Source organism: Cygnus olor, chromosome 19 (genome assembly GCF_009769625.2).
Source record: "Cygnus olor isolate bCygOlo1 chromosome 19, bCygOlo1.pri.v2, whole genome shotgun sequence".
Taxonomy (NCBI): domain Eukaryota; kingdom Metazoa; phylum Chordata; class Aves; order Anseriformes; family Anatidae; genus Cygnus; species Cygnus olor.
This window is the reverse complement of record NC_049187.1, coordinates 5,558,329-5,585,600: the sequence shown is the minus strand read 5'-3', so window position 1 is coordinate 5,585,600 and position 27,272 is coordinate 5,558,329. Positions and strand designations below refer to the sequence as shown.

Below are 27,272 nucleotides of genomic sequence, written 5' to 3'. Positions count from 1 at the left end.
AAGCCAAACCCTCCACTGAGTGGAGGGTTGGAGGAGGGAGGGTTAAGGGGCTGCAGTTTTCCACCAGTGCCGCCTGCACCACGGCACAGCCCAGCTGTCACCACCATGGCTGCGTCTGCCTGTGCACGCGCTTCTCCCTCTGGGGACGGGAGGAGGAAACAAACGGGCGACAGATGTGCACCACGCTGTTAACGCGGTGCTGGATGGGGCCTGATGCTGTGGCGATGCGCTTGCTTCAGGAGGCTAAGGGGATGCTGAGTAGCCGTGCACCATCTTCCACGCTGCCTACAGGGGCGGCACTCAGGCAGACCCAGCCTGCCCATTTCTGTGTCCCCACTAAAACCATAAATCAGCGGCGAGGCAGCAGGCGGAGGGAGGCCTGGCCCCGCCGCTGGGAAGCTGCTGCCGCCGCTCCTGGCCTTTGTGCGCCTGAAGCGTTCTCAGCAGGCAAAGAACAGCCCAGTGAATGGCGAGACGTGAATTTAACGCAGGATGGGTGTCTTAGGGTTTATTTGGAGTGTTTTAGGTTTATTCGGTGTTTTCCTTTTTATTCGGAGTGTTTTAGAATAACATAGGCTGCAGCTAGAGCTTAGCGCACATCCGTGTGGCCGGCGGGCCGAGCCCTAGGCCGCCGCCTCGCCCCGGCCGTTGCCATGGTAACGCGGCGCTGCCGGAAGCCCGCCCGGGGCACTTCCGGCGCGGCCCTCGGCCTCCTTCCCTTCCCGCCCGCCGCCGCCAAGATGGCGGCGCCCGTGTCGCTGCAGGTGGAGTTCGGGTGAGCGCGGGCGGCGGGGCCTGGGGCCGGGGCCGGGGCCGGGCGGCGGGCAGGGCCGGGAGGGGCCGGGCCCGTGTCCGCGAGAAGCCCGCGGCCCTGCGGCGGAGCGGCCGTGACGCGGCGGCCGGGGCCGGGGCCCCGAGCGGGCCGCAGGCGGTGCCGGCGCCCGGCGCTCCCCGTGGGCCGGTGCCGCCGTGACGGGGCCCCGGGGCGGGCCAGGCCCGGCCGGGCGGCTGCGGCCTCCCCGGGGGAGCCGGCGGCGTTGGGCCGGGCGGGGCAGCGGCCGCGAGGGCCGAGCTCGCCCCTCTGTGCGAGCGCACCTCTGCCGTCCCGCCCCCCCCCCCCCCCCTTTATTTTTTAATTATTAAAATAATTAATAAAAACTTCGCACTCCGGCTTTTCTCTCTGTGTGTGTCCGCGTGTTCACGCGCGCTCGCTGTTCGCCTCGTTCCCGTTGCCGCAGGTCGGTGTGAGGCCGCCGGGCTCCCACCCGCAGCGTTTTGGCCGGCGGTGCTGTACCACCAGCGCTGCCGGCGCTCCCTCGCTGGGAAGTTACCAAGTGCCCGTGAGGGAAGGCTGTGAGCGTTTGTGACCATACTTGTGCTCCTTCCTTAAAGCCTTCTTTTAGCAGAAGCTAAAAGGCTGCTCTTTATTTGTTTTTTCCCACCCTCTCGCAAACACAGACATGCCATAACCCTTTAAATGCCCCTCTCCTTAAGAATCCTTTCCTCAGTCTTTCCCGCTTCCAGCTGCAGTAACTCTCCTAATTTTCCCAGAAGAGTGAGATGCATTTTTGCTTCCCTTGGAAATGCATAAATGAGCTCTCTATGTACAAATCACAGCTGAGTTCTCCCCAGCTAGCGCATCACAGAAGGACCTTATCTTGCAATCTACATTTCCCGCTGTAACAAAGCGTGACCTTGTTTCCATTACATAAAAAAATGTTTTTCATATAATTACTGTGACTCGTTCTTCTGCGTGAATCCCAGCTCATGTTAATAATTGCTGCTTCAACTTTCACATAACTATTTTTTGTGAGCTGGTGGAAGAACACCAACAGAGTGCTCTTTAGGAGAGTTGCTGCATATAAGTAATGCTGCTGAGGGCACAACAAGGGTTCTGTTGTGCTCTTGGATGGCAGAGCCAAGAAAACCTAGTGCGGCATTTTTAGATATTGAATTTAAAGGAACTTAGTAACATGGGGGTGTACCTTTGTGGACATTTAGGTGGGGATTATTTATTTTAAGTGAGTTACTGAGACAGTTTTCAGGAGACGCAAGGCACCAGTAAAGTTTTCCAGAACGTAATCTCGTAAGAAAAAAAAAATTAAATGGTCTAAGTGAAAATAGCATTTTGCCACAATTAAACGTCCTTTCCAAACGGGTTAGCCGTTTTTCCGTATCAGTTGAGTGTTGAGTGGTTTGGGTTTCCTAACCGTTCACGCTCTGGCCATCCCGTTCAGCCTGGAATCAAGAAGTCGTCCTGTCTGCCTCTGTTCCGTGTGTTACAGCAGCACGCACGTTTCCGCTCTGTGTCCCTACTCACATGGTGGGGTTTTATAATCTGAGACTGAGTTTGGCCTGCTGCCTCACATCAAGAACACCGATTTGTATCTGTAAAGCTCAAAGCATAAAGAATTTGTTCTTCCCCCCCCTCCCCAAATGAATATAGATGAGGAACCTGCTGAGGTTTATTAAGTTGCAGTCACAAAAAAGACTTTCTTTTTTTTTTTTGAAGAGCCGAAGGAGATCGGTTACATTGAATTTAAGTCCCGTTTTGTCAGGTGTGAGGACCGGCTCCTGCACTTGCCAGTCTCTATTCGGTAGGTTGTTCACACTTGGTCTCTTGTACAAAGCCGTGGCTCAGAGCCCTCCACTTTGTTACCTAGGGCGAGTCCTGCCGGTAAGTTGTGGGTGTCAGAAAAGGGAAGTTAGGTCGTTCAGCGGAGGAAGATTTTATTTATTTTTTGTGTGAATTCGTGATCGTTGCCACTTGCTCAGCTTGCTTCTCCCGGTCAAGACCCTCCTGCGAGGGGGCGCTTTGTAGTGACAAGGTCGGGAGAGGGTTGCCGGGACTCGAGGATTCCTGGCTCTGCCTCGCTGTGTAACCTCGCACGAGTCACTTCCTCTCCCTGCTTACAAGTGGAAACGGGGGAAATGGCGACTCCACAACTATGCCACGATTTTTCACATTTTGCGAAACGCCTGGAGGCTCCTGGCTGAAAGGCGCTGGGGAAGAGCGACGCTGGCTGTAGCGCGGCGTCTGGGACGCTGTTTGAATTGAAGCGGAGCCGATAGCTAATGGGAAAGGGAAGGCTGGGCGCTGCCCGCCGGTCTGTAAGCTCCTTGGGACGGAGCCATCTTCCTGTGCTGCTGGGACGGTGCCCGGCACCGTGGGGTTCTGGCCCGTGACTGCGCCTCTTGTGCGCGATGGCAACGGGAGATGGCACCTTCCCCATGGGACTTGCAGTTTGCGAGTGGAAAAAAGACGAAGAGAATCCTGTGCTAAATATAGTCTGTGTCGTTTGCTTGCTGCGTTGTGGCGTCTGTGGAAATTGCTGCTTTTGTCCTGTCTTCCTTCTGCCAATAAAGAGGAACTCAGCGGTTCGTTCTTTTTGTTTCAGAGGTGGTGCAGAACTCTTGTTCGATGGTGTTAAAAAGCATCAGGTGACTTTGCCTTCTCAGCCAGAGCCTTGTGAGTATCCGAACCTGCTGGATGACTTGAAAGAATGACCACAAATGAAATCCGCATGCAAAACAAAGCTTATTGTGCAGCAGTTTTTGTAGTTTACAAGTATCAGTGTGTTTTAAAAGCACTTTCGGGCGTGCCATTGATCCGATGGCTTGCTGCTTGGGCCTCAAAGTGAATAAATACCAAGCAGAAATAGTCCGGAGAGCTTCCGCATGCTCTAACAAATTGTGAAGTGAGTCCTTTGCTAAGCCTTTGGCCTCCCTCCTCCTGGACAGACACCAGCCTCGGAACATGCCCATCATGTCTACGTTCATCTTGATGCATGGCACTCCCTGTAACCTGCTCTGCCTCGTTTTGCCTTGACTCTTTCGAGGTTCCCAAGAGGCACATGTATATAAATGTGCGTCTGTATGCACTGTATAGATACGTGTGTAGAGCAGTGTCACATTTATGTATTTTATCTACTTATTGTTTATACTTTGAAGTATATCTAATCGTTCTATGTTAGCAATACAGTTGAAAACGGCAAAGCTCATGCTTGAACGTGATGCTGGACACGCTGCCCGTGGCCTTCCCTGCAATAAAAACTAAGGTGCTGTTAAGTGGAGGACTTGAGCATCCCCATGATAAACAATTACAAGCTCTGCTTTGCGATTTGGCGTATCAGCACTGAGAAGGGCTGTGTTAACTCTCTTGTTCCTACTTACGTGTGTGTGTGTGTGTGTGTGTGTGTGTGTGTGTGTGTGCGCGTACTTCAGTTGCAAGATGAGTTTGCTGCAGGTACGCTTTGATTTTTTCCAGCTAGATAGCAATGCTTTGTGCTGCTGGAGGGTGGGATTATGAACTGGGTGGACACAAAGCATCAGGGGATGTTACCAATTAACAGCTCGTGAATGTGCAACGCCACAATCTACACGCCCTGAACGTTCAGGCCTGAAATCTCCTTGCTATGCCCGTAAGTAATTAGGGATCCGTAAGTAATTAGGGATCCGTCCGAGTACTTGGACATAAGCGTATGTAATTCGCACGTAATAGGAGCCCTGAAATGGTGTGTTATCTTGTCGTTAATGAGTCTAGGAACATGATCTGAGACCGACTAGTTTTGTGACTTTAGTCATGTCGCTTAACTTTCCCCTGGTGCTACTGAAGCAGCGGTGAGACCTCCACGTGGCACAGGAGAGTTCGGCGTTGGATTCCGGCACTGTTAGAGCACTTAAGGCCCTTAAATGGAAGGTAGTAAAGGATTGCCAAAACGCTCGTTTGGTTGGTTTATAAACGTGGGGGCTAGAGCATCATTTTCTTTAGTGTTGTGTGTGCGATACTCGCTGACAGCCACGGCATCGGTGGCGTTCAGACCGTGATCAGACACTGGAGCAGGAGGGGTTATTGCGTGAGGTGTTGATTTCTGCCCGGGGAGGGGGGAAGTGATAGCAAAGAGTGATCCTTCCAGCCAGATGGTTGTTGGTGCAGGTGTGTGTGGCCTGTCCCATTCCCACTCAGAGCTGCTGGGAAGACTTCTGCGGACTTCCCGGAGAGCTGGCTTTATCCTAAAGGATAAATCTTTCCCTGAAGATCTGGCTCGGTCTCAGGGTTCAAGCTCACGATCTCTGGTGATTCGTTCCAGATTCATCTGGCAGATTATCGCTCCTGGCTTTTCATGCCGCCGTGTCTTTCAGGTGCTGCTATCCCTGCACCTGTAAGAACAGCAGAACGGGCGCTGGGTCCGGTTTGCAGCTCCCGGGGTTTGCAGCCTGCTGGTTGATGCGAATGCTCTTTCACCGGTTTTCACGTGACAAGGTGCTTTCGGTTTGGGGGCTGGTTGTGGATGGCAGAATAAAATTATATATATTTATAGAATAAAACTCCTGGCTCAGGAGTGGACGCTCTGAATTGTGAGGCTTACGCTATGGCAGTATTTACGCCCAGCACAAGGATGGGGTAAGCAGACGTGGCATTAATGCCTGACAGCAGGGGATCACTGGAGACACCCGTCATAATATTCCAGATGAGAATCGCATCGTAGAAGTAAGAAATCAGTAGAATCAAATAGAAACGTGCAAATAAGGAATTTGGTAAATTCTTGCAATTTTATGCTGTTCCCAATGCCATCCGTGTTCCTCTCCCAGCAAGGAAGTTGGATTCAGCTGTCTCTGGGTAAATGAAGATATATGTAGTATGTTCCCTGCTGCCCTGCGCAGCCAGGATTACAATGATGAGAGAAACAAACCAGCTCGGTGCTATGCTGTGGCCTGCTGCTTGCCTTGCCTTGTATGTTCATCGCTTAATGCTCTGGGGAAAGATTTCTAGTATGAGTACCGCTTGAAGACCTGCACTTATAACCCCATTTTAACTGGTTTCAGTAGCTGTCAAGCTTATTTTTGGCCAGTTTGGCCTCTCTTTCCCACTCTTCCTTTCCTTCTAGGTTATTTTTGTCTTTGTCCTCCTTTTCGCAGAGCAGCTTCTTCTCTCTGGGACATTGGGCCCAGCTATATTTTAATTGTTTAGGCATTTATATATATATCCCGGAGGGGAGGGGAGGGAAGGGGAGGGGAGGGGAGGGGAGGGGAGGGGAGGGGAGGGGAGGGGGAAAATTTTATGAGGAGACTTCTGCGAATATTTATGTGAAGAAAAAACAAGTTATGCTCCATAGCTGACTTGGGCAGTGTTCTCTGAATGATAATAACGTTGCTTTAACAAAATACTGCGCAGTCATTCCCTTTTTCCTGGTAACAGGCGCTGGGTGGAAAGTAGGTGGGTTCCAAATCCAGTTCACTTTTTCTACATTCGTTTCTCTGCCCTTTCCTGATGCCTGAAGATGGGCTCCTGGAGGGATTAGGAAGGGCTAGGAGGAAGGAAGCTGCAAGTGGGACAAGAGCGAGCCACAAGGGGTACAGCTGTGTGGCAGGACCTCTTTTTATTATCCAAGGGGCTTTTTGTATCCTTACAACGCCAGTAAACCAGCAGCTCTTTATTTCCAAAGCGCCGCTGTCTTAGCCTGCGTGTTGCTGTCGCTGCCGAGTGGAAAGTTAACAAGGTGCGATGTATCTGTGTGGAAAGGCAGCTCTACAGAAGCCACACTTTGTGCAGGGCTGTGTAATCTTTTAGAGCTGCCGCAGAAAGAGGACCTGAAGTTGAACAAGAGTCTCGTCCCACGTTGCTGATCTCATTGATAATGCCGTTAGAGGATCTGAAGGCACTAATGCCCCGTTGGCTTCTTCTGCATAAAAACTGTGTGTGTGTGGGAGAAAGCAGCTGGGGGAATAACGACATTTGTCACATGGAGAGAGGATTAAATTGGCAGGGAAATCAACTTTATTTTCAAGCATCTAAGAGGCTATTAGAGACAATGGAGCATAAAAGAGAGAAACCCTAAATTAAAAACTGAAAATGTATTTGGCAGCTTCCTCCTGAAACAAGGCACAGTAATTTAACCAAGTGCTTCAGTAATCAAATAGATCATTGTATGACTGCCCTGCGAGTGATGCCGGAGCTCCTTCCTCCATCTCGCTGGGACTCACAGTGGTGGATTTGTCTATGGCCATGCGAATTGCATGGACGCTGCTGGAGGGCTGGGAAGTAGCTGGCGTTGCTTAACCCTTGTAGTCATTTCAGGTTTAGATCAGCAGCGTCCCGCTGGTGAGGAGCGCTTACAGAAGTTTTCTGCTGTGCAGTGGACTGGGTGTTGTATCTGGGGGCTGGGGCTGGTCGTAAAGCCTCTGGCAGTTGTGCTGCAGGCTGCAGGCCTTCCGATTCCAGCTTCTCCTGTGGTTTCGGTGACGGGACTTCTGGTTTAGGAGCAGCAGTGGTCGCTTGGACCTTCTGGGCTAATCCAGAATTCGCTGTGTGTTTTGGCACTCCCAAGTCTGGAAGGATAAATTTTTAATCAGCCTGTTTTGGTAATTGTTTGTGGTTTCCCTTTACCAAAACCCCAGGGAAAAAGGCCTGCCGCTAATCAGATTTTTTTTTCCTTTTAGAGGGAAAATTAAAATAATCTGCCAAGTGCCGCTTATGTTAAAATCCCTGTAGAGAAGAGCATGGACTGCTCCTCAAGAGCCTTGCTTTCCAGGGGCCTTGTGCACAGCGTGGAGGACTGCTGGGGAGCTGGGAGCGTTCATCCTCTCAGAAAAGAGCCTGGGGATCTCGAGAGATCAGACCTGTGTTACAGGCAGGGTGGCTTAAAAATACAGCACGGCGTGTGTTTGGAGTGACCTGGGTGCTGCGCCAGACCCTGTAAAACCAAGAGTGAAAGCTTGAAAACGAAGAGTAAAACTTGTCTTTAAATGCCTAGTGGTACTGCTAGGTGGTGCGGAGTAGTTAGTGAGTGATTAATGCTCTGAGATGCTTTTATTGCTCTGTTTATTATCCCTGATGTTTTAAACCTTGCTCCAGAAAGGAATGAAAGCGATGGTGGCGACGCAGAGACTTGCTGGAAGGACGACAGGAAGCCGTAGCTCTGGGGAATTCCACGCGGTCGGGTCTTTGACCACAGCGCGCGCTGCTTGCGGGTCTCAGAGGATTCGGGCTCGTTCCCCCCCCCCCGCGCAGCTCTGTTAGCCAGGTAATCACCACACGTGGGGTGAGGAGAGGGGGCTCGCAGGGTTAGCGGGGTGGCACCTCAGCCTGGCCACGTTCAGCCGGGAGCTTGGTGCGACGCTGCGAAGGAGCATCCCTGCCGCAGCTCCGGCTCGCTGCTCCTCGGTGCTCCGGGTCCCAGCTTCGGCACGAGGAGGAGCGGGTCCCTCGCGAGGGACGAGGGTCGGGGAGAGGCGTCGCAGCCTGGCAGCGGCAGTCCCAGCGCTCTCGAGGGAGGCCGCGGAGCCGCGCTGCCGGGTCGGCTCGTCCCGGCTCTTTGTGCAGGGAGCTTCCCAGGCACCGAGAAGCCGGCTCTTGTGTGCGACCAAATCCCCGGGCTAACAAAGCCTGGCTTTTCCCCCCCGCCTCCCCGGCCGCTGTGCTGCAGTGCAGGCACCTAGCAGGGTAACCTTTCTGCGCCAGGCCCCCCCCCCTCCGCTCTCTCTTTTCTCTCGGTGGGATTTGCTGCGCTGACAGCACTGTTCTGAGGGTGGCAGCGGAGCAGGGCCGGGAGGAGGATCCGGGCCCTTTAAACCGCTTAGCATGCGGTTCACACGGCTCCGGGCCAGCTGTTCCTTTCTCCTCCTGCCCTCACTCGCAGGAGTTGTTTGCTGAGCTCAGAGCTCCTGTGCAAAATTGCTTTTCAAAAGAGCCACTTTCTGCTTAATTAAACAATGAGCCGCCGTCCCTCTGCACATCTGTAAAGCTCCCTCTGCAGCCCCTTTATCCCACAAACTGCTCCATTCTTACCTCCATTCACTTGTAAATCTTACCCCCCCTCTCCTCCACCCTGATCATCTCACTGGCCCTTTCTTTTCCCCTTTCAAGTAAGACTGAGGGGCTCGGAGTATCCGTGGGGGTGGCTGGGCCGGGTGGGCAGGAATCGGTTTAATGGTGCTTGCCCTCTATGAAAGTCTGATAATAGCCAAGCGGAGCCGAGCCCGAAAGTGAGAGGCGAGGGCTGGACTCGGCGTGGTTTCTGTATTTCGGGGAGGAAAACGATGGCAGTCACCGAGCTGTGGCACTGACTCATCCAGCAGCCAGAGGGGACACTAGCCACCAGCGCGGCTGGAAGGGCGGCGAGGGGTTTGCTTCAGGGAGCTCTTACCCAGCTGGCAGTGCCCGGGGGATTCCCTCCGCCAGGCTGGCTGCATGCAGGGCAGCGCCAGGGCTGCCGGGGAATCCCTCTGCAGCTCCTGCAGGAGCAGCCACCTTCCTCTGCGGGGTCTCGCGTCAGTCTCCTGTGATACCGAGAGGGTTTTCCTTCTTAACCCTCCGCACGCACGCAAAACCCAGAAGCTGGGAAAAATCGAGAGAGGGGGGGAAAATTTCAGTTTGCTGGGTTCCGGCTGAGCTTTATGCCTGCAGTTAGCAATGCATCCTCTGAATCGTCTTCCTGAGCAGCTTTAAAAAAAAATAACCAGCAACGCTCAAGGTTAAGCAGGATAAACGAATGGAAAAGCGGTGAGGTGGGCTATCTCCTTCATCACAGGGAAGGGCAGATAATAGCCGGGGTGATGCAGTATCATCGAGCATAGATTGATAGGGAGGAGTGAAGAAAAGGGAGTTTGGTGCCTAGCAGGAAGATTCCCGACTGCAAAACTGTCAGGCCGTGGCGCAGTCTCCTGGGGGGTTGGTAGCAGGCCCGTATGGCCCGAGCGTCTCAAAATCGGAGCGGGCAAGGCTCGGGGTGCTCTTTTGTCGCACGTAATTCTGCACTGCCAGAGGGATAAAAGTGCAGGAGCTGTTAACCTGTTATTTTTCACGTCTGTGCTTCCTAATGTGGCACTTTGCTGCCTGTGCAGGAGCCCGTAAGGCTCTCCCAGTTCCTTCCCTCGACAGTTTTGAACAGGAGGCAAGACTCAAGGACCAGCACTAGTGATCTGTGATCCTAATTAAAAGAGACGGTTTGGTGCACTGGCATTTCTTTGGGAGTGTGAAGTGACAATAGCATTGGGTGTTACGGGATTAGATGCTCTGACTTTGGAAATGTGCAGGGATTAGGTTTACCCCGAGGATCAGCTCCGAGCTGCTTTCTTGTAACGGGAGCTGATGGATCTGGAGGCTCGCTGCTGGCTAGGCAGCGGCGTTGGAGGTCCCTTGAACTTGTGGTCTCCTGCCAGCAGCCTGCGGGGAACGGAAGATCCCGAGCAGCTCCTCTGCAGCTCAGGAGAGTTGTGATAAAACCTCAGGGCTGAGAATTGCTCGGTGACGGCTGGGATCTGAGCCTCTGCTGCTAACAGAAGGGCAATGAAAGAGCCCTCTGATCCCGTGGACACAAGGAAATGGGGAAGAGCACCGCTAAGGCTTCTCTCCTAGCTGGGAAGTGAGAGAAGGGTGCTGTAACACAACTAAAAATTACAGAAACCTAGGCCTTGATGTTTGTTTATAGCAGACAACAACAGAAGAGAGGAACGAGTGGGATTCTCTTGTAGTTACCCCTAATATTTCTGTACTACTTAAATCACCGGCCACGCCAGCGCAGGATGGGCTCGTGTGCCTGTCAGACAAAATGGATTTTGCTCTCCTCAGCCTCGCCCTGCGCAGTACCGAGCCCATTTGCCTGTGGCTCCCTTTCTATAAGCTATTCCAGGTCTTCTTCTGCGGTTTATGGCACACCATCGTCTGCTTCAGTGAGTGATTTGCATATCAGATGGGAGGCTGGAAGAGGCTGAAGCATCCCTCAGGTCAGGTTTTGTAGCTGGCTCTTTTACAGAGCAGGTTCCCAGAGTGCCGTAAGATCGAAAAGCACACGGCAAGCGTTCACCTGGCGGGGCAGCAGGTACCGGGAGCCGGTTTGTCTCTTTAGAAACGAGCTGCTTGAGCAGGGGAAGGGGGATACAGATTGCCTCTCCCTACATTTCCATGCAGGCAGGGGGAATAATGGCAGAGGAGCGGCAGGGAAGGGGCTTTGTCATGGTTACAGGCCAGTGGCGGAGAATGTGGGTGGGGCGGCGCTCGTCCAGAGTTAGTGACCTCAGCAAATTGGAGCTCAGCCATGGTCAGTATGATAAATGATCTTATTCTGGGTCAAAGAAACGGTACCCCACGGGGAGGTATCCGCAAGGCGGCCCGGGAAAGCGCCGTGCTCCTGCGGCACTGACCCCTTAGTGACCAGTGCTGCATAGATCTTATTTATTGCGGACCAGAAGGGAATTTTCCATGGTTCGCCCTTTGTAGGGTTCCCCTGTTCCCTGAAACAAGCGCTCAGCTCTGCAGCCAAGGCTTGATACGGGTGTGGTTGCACGCTCGGGATGCCCTTCGGGCGCTCTGTGCTGCGTGCTGGTCTGTATTTGGATTTTAAGGCCGGGGACACGGAGGTGTCTGGGCGCTGCACGTGCGTGTGCGAGTCTGCCCCGTGCCCCGTGCAGCTCCCCGGGAGCGGGGCCGTGTGTTTGTGTAACTGGTGCCGTGGTTGTGCAAAATCCTTCTGCGTTTCTGCACGTGCGTCAGCTCGGTGCGAGAGCCTTCCCCCGTAACCCCCAGCTCGGTGTTTCTTATTCCAGGCGCCTGTTTTCTCTGCTCACGGTGAGCGCCCTCTCTGCTGAGTTATCACTGATGAATCTGTCAGGCCAAGGAGGTTTTATTGAGCTGGGAAAGATCTATGGATTTCAGCCCTGGGTTTGAGGGCGCGAATGAACCCGGGCTCTTGTTCCAGGCAGTGCTAAAATGGAGTCCCAGCCGCGTTTCTCTTGCAGAGGAAGCTCAGCAGATTCCTCGTCAACGAGCAGTTGGGATAATGCAGAAGATCAGGCCTCAGAGGATACGCGAGGGGACCGAGCAGGCTGTGCAATTCTCTCCGCCACTACCGGGAGTGTTTGTAATGCAGCTGGGCTGAAAATGAGCCGACGCTGTTGGGTTTTTGTATGCACGCTCACTGCAGTTTTTGCATCCTGTCCGCTTGCGTGACAAGCCAATGACTTTGTGTCACTGCGAGCACACTCGTCGTTTTCCTGAGCTGTGTGTTTCGCTGGGTGATTTGTTTTATGCATGTATTGTGGGTTTGAGCTCCCATCTGTGCGCTTGGGCTAAGCAGTTTTCTCAAACGTTTGTCAGTTTTTCTTTTCTTTTTTTTTTTTTTAATTAACTTTAGATTATTTTTCCTGAGAATTTGGGAGAGGTTTGATGTACTGCTAGCACAGGCAACAGAAGCTGTCTGTATACAAATGAGGCAGGGATTTCCTACCATGTGCTCCAGTCCCTCCTTAGCAGTTTGAGAATATTTCAGCTTCCCTGGCCTCTTCGCTCTGGCTTCTCTGCTGACGCTGCCGATGGCGAGGACAGTTAATGGTAGCCGGGGTGGGTTTTTGGTGCGGGTGTTTGTTCGCTGCGAATTGAACAGAGAAGGCTACCAAAGAGATTTCACTGAGGCTGCGCAGCAATAATAAAAACGTATCGTGACTGTGCTGAGCCGGCCTTGAGCCGGTGACCTGGCAGGGAAGTGCTGCGCGGTCTCTGCTCTCACCCAAACCTCGCCCCTGGGCCAAGAGGCGCGGCGCTGGTGCAGCCAGGAGGCGGCACGCGGGGGGCGCCTCGTGCAGTCCGCGACGATCCCCGCTGTGTGCCGGGGGCCAGGCCGAGCACCAGCACGACCAGGGGATGGCTGCGCCGGTGGCGAGGATTTAACCTGGCACCTGACGCGGTGCCTGAGCGGGTGGAGATCTTTTCCCCTCCTTCTTCGTCATTTGCGGGGGCCCGGCTGCTTGCGCAGCAAATCCTTCGCCCAAGGAGCTGGCAACCGGGGCCGGACCCAGGTCAGAAAGAAAATGCCTCAGGAACACCACGTATGTCAAATACAAAAGGCAGGCGGCTGTACTGTAATTCGCCTCTTATTATTGCCGTCATGATGCCGTGTAGGAACCGATCAAGGCGCTGAGCTGCGAGATGGCTTCTCCCCAGACCAACTGCGATGGAAGCAATTCCGTTCCTTTTCAATATCTTACTTGGGCGAGGTGCTTTCGGTGCGTCCCTGGTCATTTTTCATCCTTTATAATTGATTCGTTCTAGTAATCTTGGTGCGCAGAATGTAAAGACATGAAGGTGGGGGGGAAAAAAAGGTTCGGTGCTGAGAAATCGGCTGAAAGTATTAGTCGTGAGGTTGGCCAAAGAGAAGGGGCCTGAATTTTCCTCGCCATTAGGAGCGGGGAAGCTCCAGGCATGCACAGGGCGTCAGTTTTTTCCTGCTGTCTGAATTCTTCAGCGTGTGTGTACGTGACTTGTGGGGAGGAGTAAATGAATGTAGGCTCAGGTGGGGCTGGAAATAACATTTATTACAGGAGGAGTAGGGGTGAGGGAATCTTCCAGCGCGGCCTCAAATAAATCAGTCCTCTCGCCCCTCAGTCCAGCCTGCTTCTAGGTGGCTGTCTTTTATCCAGCTGGTGCAGCGTGTTTCTGTTTAAATGATCTCTCCCGAAAGGTCCCAGAGGAAAGGGCTGCTTATTCCAGGCAAGGAGAATTGTATATGGCACAGCTCATTGTTGTGTGCCCCGCCGCAAGTGCATAAATATGAAACAGCTCGCGGGCGCTGTGCTGGTGGGGCCGGTGTCCCCTTTGCGCCCCCCTCCTCCTCCTCCCGAAGGCTTCTCTCCATCTTTCTTCCTCCCCAGCTCTCATTTCTCGGTGTTGGAGAGCGGGAGCCATTTGGGTGTGAGATCCTGAGGGCCTGACGTTGCAGCAGCATTTTTCAGGGGAAGGCAGACGCGGTGAACTCTCGTTCCGGCGGCTGCCTGACCGGCGCGGCGTCTCTTCTGCGTGGCGCTCGCCGTCTCCGGCGCGTGTCGGTGTCAAAGCAGCAGAAAACGGCCCGGTTTGTGCTCCTGACTGCGTGCCACCATCAGGGGCGGCCCCAGGCAGGCGATTCAGCTCCGTGCAGCCCCGTCTGCCGTGATCAGAGCGGCCCAGCGCGCGGAGGCAGCAATGCCTGCCGCTCTCCGGCAGCCTCCACGGGTGCTGTGGAGGGAGGCTGCGGTCCGGAGCCACGAAACGGGGGAAATGGAGGTAGAATCCCAGCAGCTCCCCCTTTCCCCAGGAAAAAAGACACATCCCCATCGCCAGGGCCGCTCTCCCTTGGCGTGACAGCAGCGATGGGGTGACCCTACTCAGAAGAACCCCAGCCCCGGGTGTCCACGATCCCGTAAGACCCCGCTGTACATCAGGGACTGGGTCGAGCTGCTGCAAGCACGTTTATTTTTGCTGCTCACGAAGCTAGCGCTTGGTGAATCGGATGCAGGGGGTTCGGAGTTCTTTCCGGAAGGGTTCCCTGCGACCGCGGCGGGGCTGCCACACGTGCAGGAGACGCGAGGACCCGAGAGCTGCCTTCGGAAAGCGTCTTCGCGCCTCTAAAACAAACAAAACTCTTCCAGGGCTTTCAAAGGGTTGTTTAAAGGAGCCCCGGGAGAATAACCGATCGTGGATTCGGAATGATGAAGTGGGTTGTGGAATGGTGAAATATAGAGGCAAATGCAGGAGAACTCCACGTTGTAATTTGTCAGCTTCTCTAAACCCTGTAACGGATTATTCCCCCCCCCCCACTGTCTCTTCTCACCTCTCCAATAGGAAATTAACTGATGCTATCACTAAAGAAATTGTTTTTGCCTCACAAAGTAAAATTGATACTATAAAAACCCGCCAGCAGTGTCTCCTCCTCCTTTTACACGAAGACAAATCCTTCCTGTCACCTACCGAAATGGAAAGATAAAGGCTGAGCTTTAATAAAGAAGCCACGAGCACGAAGTGCACAGGGAGGGAGCTCGCGGGGAGGGAGAAGGCAGGGCACGGGGAGCACGGCTACGCCAGCGGGTGTAACGCCGAGCGACGTGACGAGCGTCCGAGACGCACCTGGCACGGCCAGGGCCTGCGTGGTGCGCGCTCAGCGCCCGGTTCCGTGCGCGCCTGTGGCCCGGAGCGCGCGTCTCGAGGGGTTGGTGCTGGTTTTGGTACCCCTAGTGGCTCCGCTGTTCTTTCAGACGCCGAGGCGTGCTCGGTCGGACTTTTAAAATCGAATTAAACAAGCGCAGAGTTAAACAGCAATTTGTTGGGCAAACCCGGGAGGCGCAGGGCGTGGGCTGTGCTCAAGGAATCTTACCAGGAGTCTCCTGCTGGACTGCCCCTTCGGCGCTGCTGCATTAACCTTGTGGGACGCCTGCAGCGCGGGCGGGGAACGTGGCAGGCGGGGGTTTGAAGGAAGAGGCCCTCGCCAGAGGCCTGCTCCGGCTCTCAGGCTTCCTTCTCGTACCCCCGCCCGCTCAGGCAGGGGGTCACCAGTCCCCAAAGCGCCCTTTCTCCGGGGAGGAGCAACCCTTTGCTGCCAAACCGGGGAGCTGAGGGCAGAGCCCTGAGCTTTGAGCTGCCTTGGCGGCTGCTGGTGAGGGGCGGTCGTGCTCTGATGGGAGGTGTGGGGCTCTCCCCACCTAGCCTGCACGTTCCTCACCTCCTCTGGGTGGGTGAACAATCACTTTGTTCTGGCGCTGCCTAGGAGCTGTCAGCTCGTCTGTAAACTGCTCTCCTCTCTCCTTTCAGGGGATATCAGAAACCTGCTAAAGTGGATCAAAATGAATCTGCTGAAAGAACGGCCGGAATTATTTATGCAGGGGGAGTCTGTGTAAGTACAGCTGTTGTGAACCTTTCCTGCGCTTCCCTCGCTGGTGATGCCCGCGGTTTGGGCTACGTTTTTCCTGTTGGTTGCAGGAAGGTTCATGTCCGTGAGAACGGGGGAGATGCTGAAGAGATAACGGGGAGGGTGTCCCGTGGATTTGGAAGGAACTCCAAGCTCTACCTCCCACTGTTCCCTGGAGAGCTTGTCTGTCCTTTGCAGCCCTCACCCCAAATCCTTAAACCTTAAACCCGGAACAGGACCACAGATAATTTCTGCTCTCTGCATTATCACCTGGAGCAGTGCAGCTCGCATATCCCCAGTTCCAGGAGTTTTAGCAGGTCTGTCCATTCCCTGCTGACATCACTGGGACTGAAGCAGTCGCTCGGCGAAGTGCCAACAAATATTTCTTCTGGGAAATGTATTTTTATTGTCAAAATGGGGCCAGCCTCGTGGAGGTGGGGGGGGGGGGGGGGAGAAAAGTCAAGAGAAATGGAGCAGAGTGAGCTGTGCAAACCATCCCTGACTGCGGGGTGGCGCTGGGGGTGTTTAACATTCGTCACGGATCTTTGTGAGCTGAAGCGTGTGCCAGGTCCCCTGGTAACAGGAGAGACAATTGCAGGACACTGAAGATCAAAGAGGGGGAATCCCTCTGCCTGTAACCGAGGGCTCGGAGTGGATCCCAGGTGTTTGCCGCCTTCGGTAGGGGCACCGGAATGCCTTTCCCTACCTTCCCATCGAGCTCTCTGCGCTCGACTGTTGTGTGGGGGTTTTAATTACCTGGCTTTTCTACGTGGTACGGAAACGTAGTCGTCTTGGAGCATCCTCAGGAATGGCGCATTTGATTTAAGTGAGCTCTGGGATTGCTCTTGCCTCCCCTTTATTTGATCTAGAAAGGGCACAGACCGTACCTATTTCTACCTCCATGCTAGGATTCCTTTTTCTCTTTGGCTTCACAGGCAGTCAGCTTGTGATCTGTGCTTTAACGTCCCTCGTTCTTAACTATTTGCGAAGCTTTTTAGCAGCCCCGTATCCTAATTATTTCTGTGTTCTGCAGGAGGCCAGGAATTTTGGTGCTCATCAACGACGCAGACTGGGAACTAATGGTCTGTACTCCTTCACTCTGACTTTCTTTGTTGAAAATATTGCTCTGTCTGTTCTGCAGTTGCTCTCAGAGAAGCTATTTCTGATTCTTGCCCCAAGCCAAGTGTCTAGGATGTGAGGGGGAAGGGGCAGGCTGGGATCTCCGCCCTGCGTTGTACCGCCGCGGCTGTTCCAAAGCCTGGAGCCTTGATCTAACCTGCTGAGTCTCACCAGCCAGCCGGTGTCTGAAGAGAGAGCCCCCGTATTCCCCGGCCAACGGCGGTGGGCTGCACACCTCTGGCTGCTCGCAGCTCTCATCCACGCGTGGGGGAAGAGCCTGGGAGGTCCCGGGCAGCTTCACAGCCCAGAGCCAGACCCCTCAGCCGGAGCAGGGTGGTGCCCTAGCTGGTGAAGACAGCCCTGGGGAGGTTTCTACCCAACCAGGCAACTGCTTAATGCCTCTCCTTTTCAGCCCGCTGTCGTGCTCAGCAAACAAACAGTCCCTAACTATTTTCCTGCCTCGGGCAACCACCTGTTCTGTCAAAACTGTGGTCCAGAAAGCGGTGTGTTCCTGGGATAATGAGTGTCAGCTCCTTCTCTGATCTCTCACCTTTGCTGCCTTTAAGATGAAAACATCCGTCTATCCCCTTCTGCTCTCCCTAACGCTCACCATCTTTTTACAAGATGTTTTCTCTTTGCAGCTAGTATTTGGAAGTGACATTTCAACCTTTTTTTTTTCTTTTTTTTTTTCCTCGGCCTGCAGGGTGAGCTGGATTATAAACTCCAGGACCAGGATAATGTGCTTTTCATCTCGACATTACACGGCGGGTGAACTCCTGGAAAAACAAGAGGACGTAAATCCAAACCCTCGGGCAAAAAAAAAAAAAAAAAAAACTAAACCCACCCAAAACTCTCTTGAACTGTCCACGCCCGGTCTCGGCACCTTCCCACCATGTTCCCTTGTTCCTACACATCCAAATAAAGCCTCGCCAACGTGCGGCCTGCTGTGTTCTGCGACAGCATCCAGCTTTTGGTCCTCATTTCACCTCTCCTGACTGCACTTCAGGTACCTTAACGAACAGAGAGCACCTGCTGCATGTGCAACTGTGGTTTTGTGACAGAAGGAAGAGGGGTGCTGGCCCCTGATGGTGCCTCTTTGTAGGCAGTGAGGCGTTTGGGGGGGATTGTACCTGCTTTGGGGTGAGGCGTGGTGCCTTTGCTTTGGTGCTGGGGTTCTTTTCACGCAGTGTTTAGGGTTGTGTAGGCTTTCGCCGCAGCCACAGGGCTGCCTGGGGAAGGACGAGACGTGAAGTGCAAGGAGACAAAAGGTGGCTTTACTAGCTTTTCTGTGAGGTGCTGGAGGTTACAGCTTCAGAGCCCTCTGTACCGGCTCTCCACCTGTCTTGCTATTTATCTGCAGGAAGTAGACAAACACGCTTTTTTGTTTCTGTTTTTCTGATGCCTTATGCCTCCTGCATACCTGAGCTGCGGCAGGGTGAAGCGCGAGTCCACAAACAATGTCAATTTACAGCCATTTGGTTGGAGGGTAAACAAACCCATGCCTGCTCTCAGACAGCGCGGAGTGATAAGGGCAGCAAATTATCTTTCTGTCAAGGAGACGGACAGAATTGATCAGCCTTCGTTTCATTCTGTGCAGGTGTAGAGCAGCGGGGAGCTGCGCTGCTCCTGGAGAGATGCGGAGCCGGAGGCGGCGCGGGGCGGGTTCACGCCAGTGCTGCTGCTTCAGGCTGGGCAGGGCGGGAGGCAGGGGCTTGAGAGAGCACGGTAAAAGTGTTGAGAGCAGGGAAAGAGAGAGTGGCTTTTAACCCTTTCCAGCAGCGGCAGGGGGAGGCTTCTCGCTGCGCGCCCCGAGGAAGTCCTGTGAGCGCAGCGGAAGTGGCAGCGCGGGGCTCTGCTAGGACAGAGATGCCGTTCAGTTTCCAGAAGTTTCCTCGGATGGGCGAACTGGCCCACCTGCCACGGCGAGAGCAGGGGGAAGGAGGCAGAGAGGACGGCGTTGGCCCTGCAGGTCCGCAACGCGCCGCAGTGTTCCTTCCTCGCCCCTTCCTGCGCTCCCCCTGCCCTGCTCACCTCTGTTTCCGCTCAGCTCGCGGTGGTTCCCGGCCGCAGCGTTCCTGCGCGGGGCAGAGGGGCTGGCCTGTGCCGGGAGCTGCTCTCCGTGCCCCTCCGAGCTGGCCTGCACCACCTACTGCTCGCCCCGTCCTCCAGCTCCCCGCGACGCCGAGGAGGAGCCGAGGCGGTGAGCGGCGCAGCGCGCCAGCCCCTGCTCGGGCGGCGCGGCCCGACACCGGCAGCGCTCACGCCAGGAGCCTCTCCCGGCCCGCGCTGGTGGAGGAGTTCCTCCGCCTGACGGGGAGGGAGTGCCAAAGAGTAATTCCCCCGGCTGACTTCTCCGGCGACTCCTCTGTCACGTTCACCCCGCCATAACCTGCGGAACTACGAGCACCATGAGCTACGACGCTGCCGCAGCTGAGAGGCCTTAACTTGAGAGCACGCCACCGCTAGCGAAGCGACATTCAGCCCTTTCCGAACCCGGCCGCGGCAGCTCCAGTCCAGCTTGCGCCATTTGTGAATGACACGGACGGGCCAAAGGCTCCTCTCCGCCCTGGCTCTGCTGGGCGAGGGGAGCAGGAGGGGGCTTCCAGGTGACGGTAGGACTGGCTGAAAAACAGCGAACCTGCGTGGCTTGAAAACGGCCTTAAACCTACTTGGGAAAAGGCGTTTTCTTCTGCTGCCTGCCCTGCATCTCACCACGGTTTTGCCTCGGGCTGGGCTTTTCTGTGCTCATCCCCCCGAGCTGTTTGTTCCCGGCAGGATGAGTGCCTTCACTGGGAAGTGCTAGCCCTCGCTAGCGCAGGTGGGCCCTGGGCTCAGCTCCTGCTGTGGTAAAAGCTGCCAATCGCTGCTGGAAAAGCTGGGAACGGGGAGGTGAGGGATGCCGGGCAAGGGGAGGGGGGAGAGGGGCACAGCAAAACCCCGTAACAAAAACTTTCTGAAATAAAAACCCTTTTAAAACACTCTCAGCCTCCAGCTTTGTCCTACGCAGGCTCCGGGTGAAATTTTGCTCGGCTCTTGTAATGCTTCCCTCCTCCTCCCGGGTTTCCTTGGCAGCCCCGGCGGTGCCGCCAGGCTCGCGGACTCGGAACGCCTCCCTTCGCCGCCGCCGCTTCTCGGCCCCGGCCCGGTTGCGGCGGTGAGATCCCGGCCCCTCCTGTCCCGCTGCCGCCGGGAGCCCCGGGGCCGAGCCGGGCCGAGCCGGGCGGCGGGGGGGCTTCGAGGCTCCGTGCGGCCGGGGCCAGCCGGGGGCTGCGGCCGCTTCCTCCCGCGGGAGGAGGAGGAGGAGGAGGAGGAGGAAGAGGAGCAGGAGGAGGAGGAAGAGGAGCGGGAGGAGGAGGAGAAGGGGATCCCGGCCGGCGGGAGCTGCGGCCGGGGCCGTGCACCCGGAGCCCCTGCGGGGAGGCCGCCTCCCTCCGTGCCCGGTGCGCTGCGCATCCCCACCGCGTGCCCCGGGGCCGGGCGGCCGCGGAAAGCAACGGAATGAAAACGCGATTAAATAAAAAAAAAAACGGAGAGAGCCGCGTCTGTGTCGGAGGGATAAAGCGGCAAGGCGCTGCAGGGCCGGGGAGCGCGGCCGCAGCCTCCCGCAGCGCTCGGCTCCGTCCCCGCCGGAGAAATCGGTTCTGCCGGAGAAACCCCGCAGCCGGAGCCCTCCCGGCTCGGCCCCGGCCCCAGCCCCGGTCCCGATCCCGGTCCCGGTCCCGGTCCCTCTCGGTCGGGGCTGCGGAGCGGCGGCGGCCCCGGCCGGGAGCCCGGCCCGGCGGCTTTTGGCGCAGCAGGACGGAAACAGCGGGCAGAGCTGGGGGTGAGGGGTGGCCACTGGCGTTTATTTGGGTTCCCCGAAATCCTTCCCGCGGCTCCCCCGGGCCGCAGCCGGCAAAATCGGTACCTTGCCGAGCCGCTGGTGCGGGGAGAAGGGTCCCGGTCCTCCGCCTCGTCCTCGGCCCGGCCGCCGAAGTTGAAATCTCTGCTACAGATGTCCAGACACAATTCTTGGTTCGTACGGCTCCATCGCACAAGAATTGCGTTTGGACAATCAGGAGCAGAGATTCCCGTCCCGGGCTCGCAGCGTCTTCCGGGGAGCCGCCTGGAGCCTGGAAAAGAAGCACACGGGGGCCCGGAGCCGCCGCCAGCCCCGGTGCCCGGTGCTCGGTGCCCGGTTCCCGGCGCTCGGTGCCCGGTTCCCGGCCCTGCCGGAGCCGCTCCTGCGGCCCCAACAAGTTTCCAGCGTAGCCGCGGCGCCTCGCATCGATTTAATCTCCCCGCCGCGGGTTTAATTTTAACAACTCGTTTCTTACCCCTCTTTAAAATATATATATATATATTTCAGCCCTTAAAAAAATTAAACCAAGCTCAAGCGAAAAAAAAAAAAAAAAGGAAAAAGAAAAAAGGAGGAAAAAAAAAAAAAAAAAGCCCGAAAACGAAAAGCGGCGATTCATCCCTGCCGGAGCAGCCCCGGTGGAGCCGGGGCTCGGTGCACCGGGGCCGGCAGCCGCCGGCGGGGCTGGGTGCCCGGGGCAGCCCGGGGGGCTCGGGGGGGCGCCGGCTGCGGGCACAGCCCCCGGCCCCGCGCCGCATCGGAGCATTGACCGCTCCCAGCCGCATCGCCCTCCAAATCCGGCCACTTGGAAAATCGCCGAAATTCACAAACGCGCAAGTGGAGGAGGAAAATAAAAATTAAAAAATAATAAAAAAATAAAATAAAATCAGAAAAAGGGTGATAAAAAAAAAAAAAAAAAAGACCAAGACCCCCCGAGCTGCTCCCTCCCCCGGCCCCTTCTCACCGAGCGGCTCCCGCGAAGTTGGGACCGATCCCCCCCTCTCCAAGCGGGGGAGAGCCCGGCCCGCTGCCGCCGCTTTGCCCCCAGCCGGCGGCCGTCGGTCGGGCGGCGGGGGCCGGGCGGCTGCCCCCGGGGAGGGCTGCGGGAGGCCGGCTCCCGGTCCCCCCGCGGCTCCGGAGCGGGGCTCCGAGTTTCCACGGGGCTCGGAAAGTGCGTCCCGCGGGGGCGGAGCGGGGCCGCGGTGCTGGGCTCCGCTGCACCTGCTGCCGGCGCCTCCCCCGGCCGAGCCGTGCCGAGCCGAGCCGGGCCGAGCCGCGGCGAGCCGAGCCGTGCCGTGCCGCGCCGAGCCCCGCCGGCTCTGCCCCTCGTCCTCCACGTTGTATCCACCCGGGAGGGTCCCAAATCCGCCCGGGAGGGATGCGCACGCCGGGGCTCTGCGGGCTGCGCCGGGGCCGGGCAGGGCTTTTAGTTGAACGGCACAACAATAAATGTGTTGCAGAGCCGGCGAGAAAAGAATGGGGATGACCTTCAATTGGTACTGGATTTGAATAACACCACGGGGTGATAAATGCCCATTGTGTTTTAGGAGTAATGAATCTCCACTGTCTCTATAGCACAGAAACAGCAGCTGCAACCTGGAGCCAGCCATCTCTTAAAGACACAGCTCCCACGCGGCAGCCCCCGGCCCGGCTCGGCTCGGCTCGGCTCGGCCCGGCCCGGCCCTGCCCGGTGCCCCCGGGCTGCCCGGTCCCGGCTCGGGGGGTCCCCGGGGTGCGCCCCGCTCGGGTCCCCCCAGCCCGGCGCCGGCAGCAGCCGAGGTTCGCCCCGCCGGGGGCTGGGGTCCCCCCGCTCAGCCCCCCCGGCAGTGGCCGTGCACCCCCCTTTGACCCCCCTCGGGGTGTTTTCTGCCCGAGTTTTGGGGTCCCCCCCCGGTCCTGCTGCTCCAGGACGAAGGGGGGGCACCGCTCGGGTCCCCCGGTGTGGGGTCACCTGCACCCCACGCCGCCCCCCCCCCCCGATGCTGGGGATAAATAATGCCCATTGTTGTCCCCTGATGAATATTACTGACTCGCCAGGCCGGCAGCTGCTGGAGCCAGCCGGGAGAGCGGGGGCATCGCCTGCTCCCCCCAGCCCAGGGGACCCCAACCCCAAAGCCCCCAGCCCCGACTCGGCCGGGGTCCCCGTGCTGCTGCGGGGTCCCTGCAGCCATGGGAAGGACGCGGGGCTGGGCCCTGCCTTGGCCCCCTCGCAGCACAGCAGGGTGCTGGGGGGCCCTGGGCAGAGCCATGGGGGGCTTGGGGAGGGGGCTGGGGGGTCCCTGGGGGGGGGTCGCTGCCCCTCCTCGCCTCCCCACATCTCCTTGTAAAGGCTCCAGCCACGTGGGGAGAGGGAAAGGTTTGGGCTGGGAGAGGAGATCCCACAGCCCTGGGGATGCTCGGAGCAGCCCTACGGAGGTGCTGGGTGGCCCTGTCCCTGTCCCTGTCCCTGTCCCTGTCCCCAGCCATTATCTCTGCGCCAGGCCTGGGCAGGGGACAGCTGGCAATGGGTGAGGCCTGAGCACCCCGGGGCACCCACCCTGGGGGTGTCCCCAAAGCAGGGAGGAGGCACGGAGGTGGCACAGGGCATGGGGACCCTCGTGTCCCCACCAGCCCCTGCCCTGCACCGTGGCCAGGTGGCAGGAGGGCCGCGGGGACGTGGCCCCCACCGCAGCCACGCGCCTCCCTGGCAGCGCCGTTGGTGCTAAACCCGCTCCTAGGAGTGTGAAAATCAAAAGAAACCGAGCGCGTAAAAAAAAAAAAAAAAAAAAAAAAAAAAAAAAAAAAAACATCATCTGAAGGCCCCAAGCTGGTTGGGAGCCACCGGCGGGGACCTGATGGGTCTTTGGGGGTCTTTGGGGACCCTCAGCGGGTGCTGGGCCCGCGGGGAATCCCCCGGAGCTGCTCCTGGGTGCTGGGCATTGTTTCAGCCCCTGGACCTGGCGGCCTTTTAACTCGCTTTAATTCCCAACGCTCCCCCACCTTTTATTTTTTTTTTAAGTCTCTTTCCCAAATCTCGGCCGAGTTAATGAAGTTATGTGATCCTATAAATGTTAATTGTCTAAACTTCTTCTCTTCTCTCCCTTTTTTTTTTTTTTTTTTTTTATCTCTCCCCTCCTTGCTGCTTTCTGCTCCACTTGTAATAAAGAAAATATCTTGGCTGGTCTTAGCCAGTTGCTTGGCAACCTCAATTGAAAAAAAGAGAACAGAATGTAACCAATCCAAAGACAACCGAAAGATTTTGGTGACATGTGACCCCTCCGAAAAGGGCAGCCTTAAACTGTCCCTTCTGTCCTTTGCTCCTGACCATTAGGGTACCTCTCCCTCCCCCCCGGTTCCTTACACCAATAAATATGGATTAGTGAAATACTTTTTCCCACACTGATGAAAAGCCGGGATTGATCTTTCCACCTCCTTTATGTACCAACCTGACAAGTTTCTAAACAAAATTAACAGGGAAGAGGCACAAGGAGCGATCCCGGGCTGGGCGGCCGGGGCCGGCTCCTGCCCCACGGCCCCACAAGGGGGGACCCGGGTCCCCAACGGGGCGCTGGTGCCGGCCGGGCAGGGCCCCTGAACCTGCCTGAAACGTCCCCCCGTGTGCACAGGGTGTCCCGTGCAGCACCAGCGGGTCGGGAACCGAAATATATTTCAGCCCCAAGTGGGAAAAATAAACCCTCAGCCCAGCCCTCCGCTCCCTCCTCGCCTGTGTGGCTTGGGGAGGAATTTCGCTGCACGTCGCCGTAGAGCCCGAGCGCTCGCGGGCCGCAGGGGAAGGCGTCTGCAAATTAAATTTCATCCTGAAAAAAAAAAAAAAAAAAAAAAAAAAAAAAAGGCACAAAACCACCACCCTGATGTCATTGGCTTTCCGGCGCATCCTGTGGCAGGGCCCATGGATTCCACCTGCACCGGCCTCCCCGCTCTGCCTCGGCGCGGTGGCGAGCCTCCCGCGGCACGAGCCTCCCCGCCGCCCGCCCTCCGCCTGCCCCCGGCTCCCCTCGGGAGAGCGGGTGAGATGCCAAGTGTTCCCGGGCTCCCCGAGCGGCGAAAGCCTCTTTCGCCAGCAGTCCCCCTCTTCCTAAAAAGCATCACCTTGCCAGCTCCCTTCCTCCCGCGGGCTGCCAGGAAAAAAAAAATTAGGGCAAGGAGAGCGAGCGAGAAAAGCCAATGAACTTGGTTCCAGCTTTTGCTTCGGAAGAGCCGTCCAGCACCGGGAGAAAAATATTTCTCCTGTTTAAAAAAAAAAAAAAACAACCCTCTCAGTGCAGCCTCAGAGCCCTTCGGCACTGGGAAGCTGTCCGGAGACGTGGGCTGAGCTCTGCGGCAGAGGACATCGTAAGTCGGGCGCCTTCTCAAGCAGTTTCGAGGCTTTTTTTTGGGGGGGTTTGCCATGGTTTGGGGCTGAGCTGCCCGGGCTGGTGGAGGAGGGGTTGATCGGGGTGGGGGGGGGGCCCTGACCTGGTGCCGGGGAGGGCTGCGAGGTGCTGGTGGTGGCGGGCAGTGCTGGGTGCCGGCGGCCCCGCGCACCCCGGGGTGCACAAAGCCCCCTTTGAGCGGTGCACAGAGCGGCCGCTCATCCCGCACCGTCCCTCATCCCCGGAGCTGTCCCCAGCAGAGCCAAGCGGGAACTTGGCCCTTCTGACCCCGCAGGGTGGGGGGAGCTCGGGATTTTGGGGCTTGCACCCCCAGGAAGGGGACGGCTGCTCAGCCATCACCCCCGGGAGCCCCCAACCGGGGATTTCTCGCCGGGGAGGCTGCTGGCTGTCCTCGTGCTGCCGCATGGACAAAAACAGGGCCTGGCCACCCCGCGCTCCCTCCTGCCCCGTGACGGTGACACCCGCGAAGGCACCAGCCCCTGGTCCCTGGGGTGGCCGAGGGGTTGGGGTGGGGAGGCTGGTGGCACCTGGTGGCACCCGCCAGGCCCCGCTGGCCGCCCGCCCCGCGGCGAGGCCGGCTCCCCAGGCACAATGCCGCGGCCCCGCTCCTGAGCCGGGAGCTGAAGCCCCTTTCCCAGCGCCGAGCGCCTTTGTCTCGCCTTTGTGATGGAAAGAGTCCCTCCTAAATCAATGCCATGACACCGGTATTGTCTCCTCGCTAGGAGTTTTTAAACTTTTCCCCCCCGAGGTCAGGAATGTGGCCGGTTTCTATTGGGACGGAGGAGCACGGGTGGGTGGGGGGCTGCGGGGTCACGCTGGCTCCGCGGGTCAGCCGAAAACAAAACCTTTTGAAATACCTACTCTCCATCACTGCCAACATTGTCCCCTGCCAGCAGGGGCCTGGCACGGCCCTTCAATGCCTCCAGCCCGGCCGCTGTCCACCCCAGCGGTCAGCATCTGGGAACGGACAGAAGGGCATTGTGCGGGGACAGCTTTGTTTTCGGTCACAGCTGCCCGGGCTGGGACGGGGCCCGACCCAAAGTCCTGGTGGGTGGGAGAGGAGGGAGGGGACGGAGGGGACGGAGGGGACGGCAGCGCACGGGTCAGCGCGTCGTGGGGGGACCCGTCCCGTCGGTGCCAGCCGGGGCACCCCAATGTCACCGTCCCGCCGAGAGGGCGCAGCCGGGGACGGAGCAGTGCGCCCTGCCGGTGCCCCGGGGTGCTGGCACGGCCGCATCCTGTCCAGTGGGGCCAGGACAGCCTGGGGTCGGGGCTGGGAACTAGGAGATGCGCTGGTGGCATCCTCCCAGGTCCCAGCCTCGGTTCCCCCTTGCTCAGAGGTGTCCCAGTGCCCCCGGTGAGTCCCCTTCGGGAGGATGCCGGCCTGGCACCGCTGATGGGGTCCAGCCTGAGCGGTGCTGTTTTGGGGCTGAGCACCCTGTGCCACCCATGGGGATGGAGCCTGGTTGCTGGGAGGCTGCAGCATGGCCGTGCCCATGGAGCAGAGCATCCCTGATCCCAGCAAGGGGCGATGGGGCCCTGGGGGAGGCTTCCCCTCCCCACTGCTTGCAGCCCCCAAAAGCACCCCCAGCACTTCCCAGCCGGCAAGGGGTGGCATCCAGGGGCTCAGCGGTGATTTTCTGCCCCATCCGCAGTAAAAATCCCCCCGGATCCTCCATCCAGCACGGGGATGTCGCCCCAGGTGGCCGGAGCAGCCTCCCTCTCCTCTCACGGGGCATTCCTTGGGTGGCCCCAAATCCCCCGGGATTTTTCCAGGTGGGACACGGGAGGATTTTGAGGCGCTGGGCTTGTTTGTGGTATTTTTGCCTGCTCCGGGGGAGCAGCCTGATAAGGAGGAAATCCGAGCGGCGCCCGGCGATGGGTTTAGCAGAGAGCTGGGAGCAGAGCCCAGCTGCGGGGCCAGCCCCGGCCTCCTGATGCAGCGAGCAGCTGGAGGGCGGCGAGAACATCTGGCACAGCACCGCGGTGCTGCGGGGCGGGCGGGCACGGGGCAAGGGGAGCCGGGCCCGATCCCTGCCTCAGTTTCCCCAGCTGGGGCTGCAGGGCTGAGCGGGCCAGGGCAGTGGGTTTTTAGGGGACGGAGTCACTCGGGCAGTGGCACGGCGAGGGAGGGGGCCCCGAGGCTGCGCTGGTGGCCGGGGCACCCGGGGACACCGCGGAGCGGGGCCACAGGGGGAGTTCTTCCTATGAAATAAGTTTTTAAAAGGATTGTTGGAGGCTGGGGGACTTCTACTAACCCCCTGGCCACACAGACACGCATTATCTCTG

The 27,272-nt window shown here is 57.5% G+C and overlaps 1 protein-coding gene across 1 annotated transcript; it reads left to right on the top strand.

The window, feature by feature from the left end:
• Nucleotides 1-646: 646 nt before the first annotated feature.
• On the top strand, nt 647-17,734 carry URM1 (ubiquitin related modifier 1). Its single transcript, XM_040531577.1, has 5 exons — nt 647-775; nt 3,399-3,469; nt 15,557-15,638; nt 16,687-16,735; nt 17,476-17,734. Exons 1-5 carry the CDS (start codon nt 654-656, stop codon nt 17,542-17,544), a joined length of 393 nt encoding a protein of 130 aa, XP_040387511.1. The 5' UTR covers nt 647-653; the 3' UTR covers nt 17,545-17,734.
• The last annotated feature ends 9,538 nt before the right edge of the window (nt 17,735-27,272 follow it).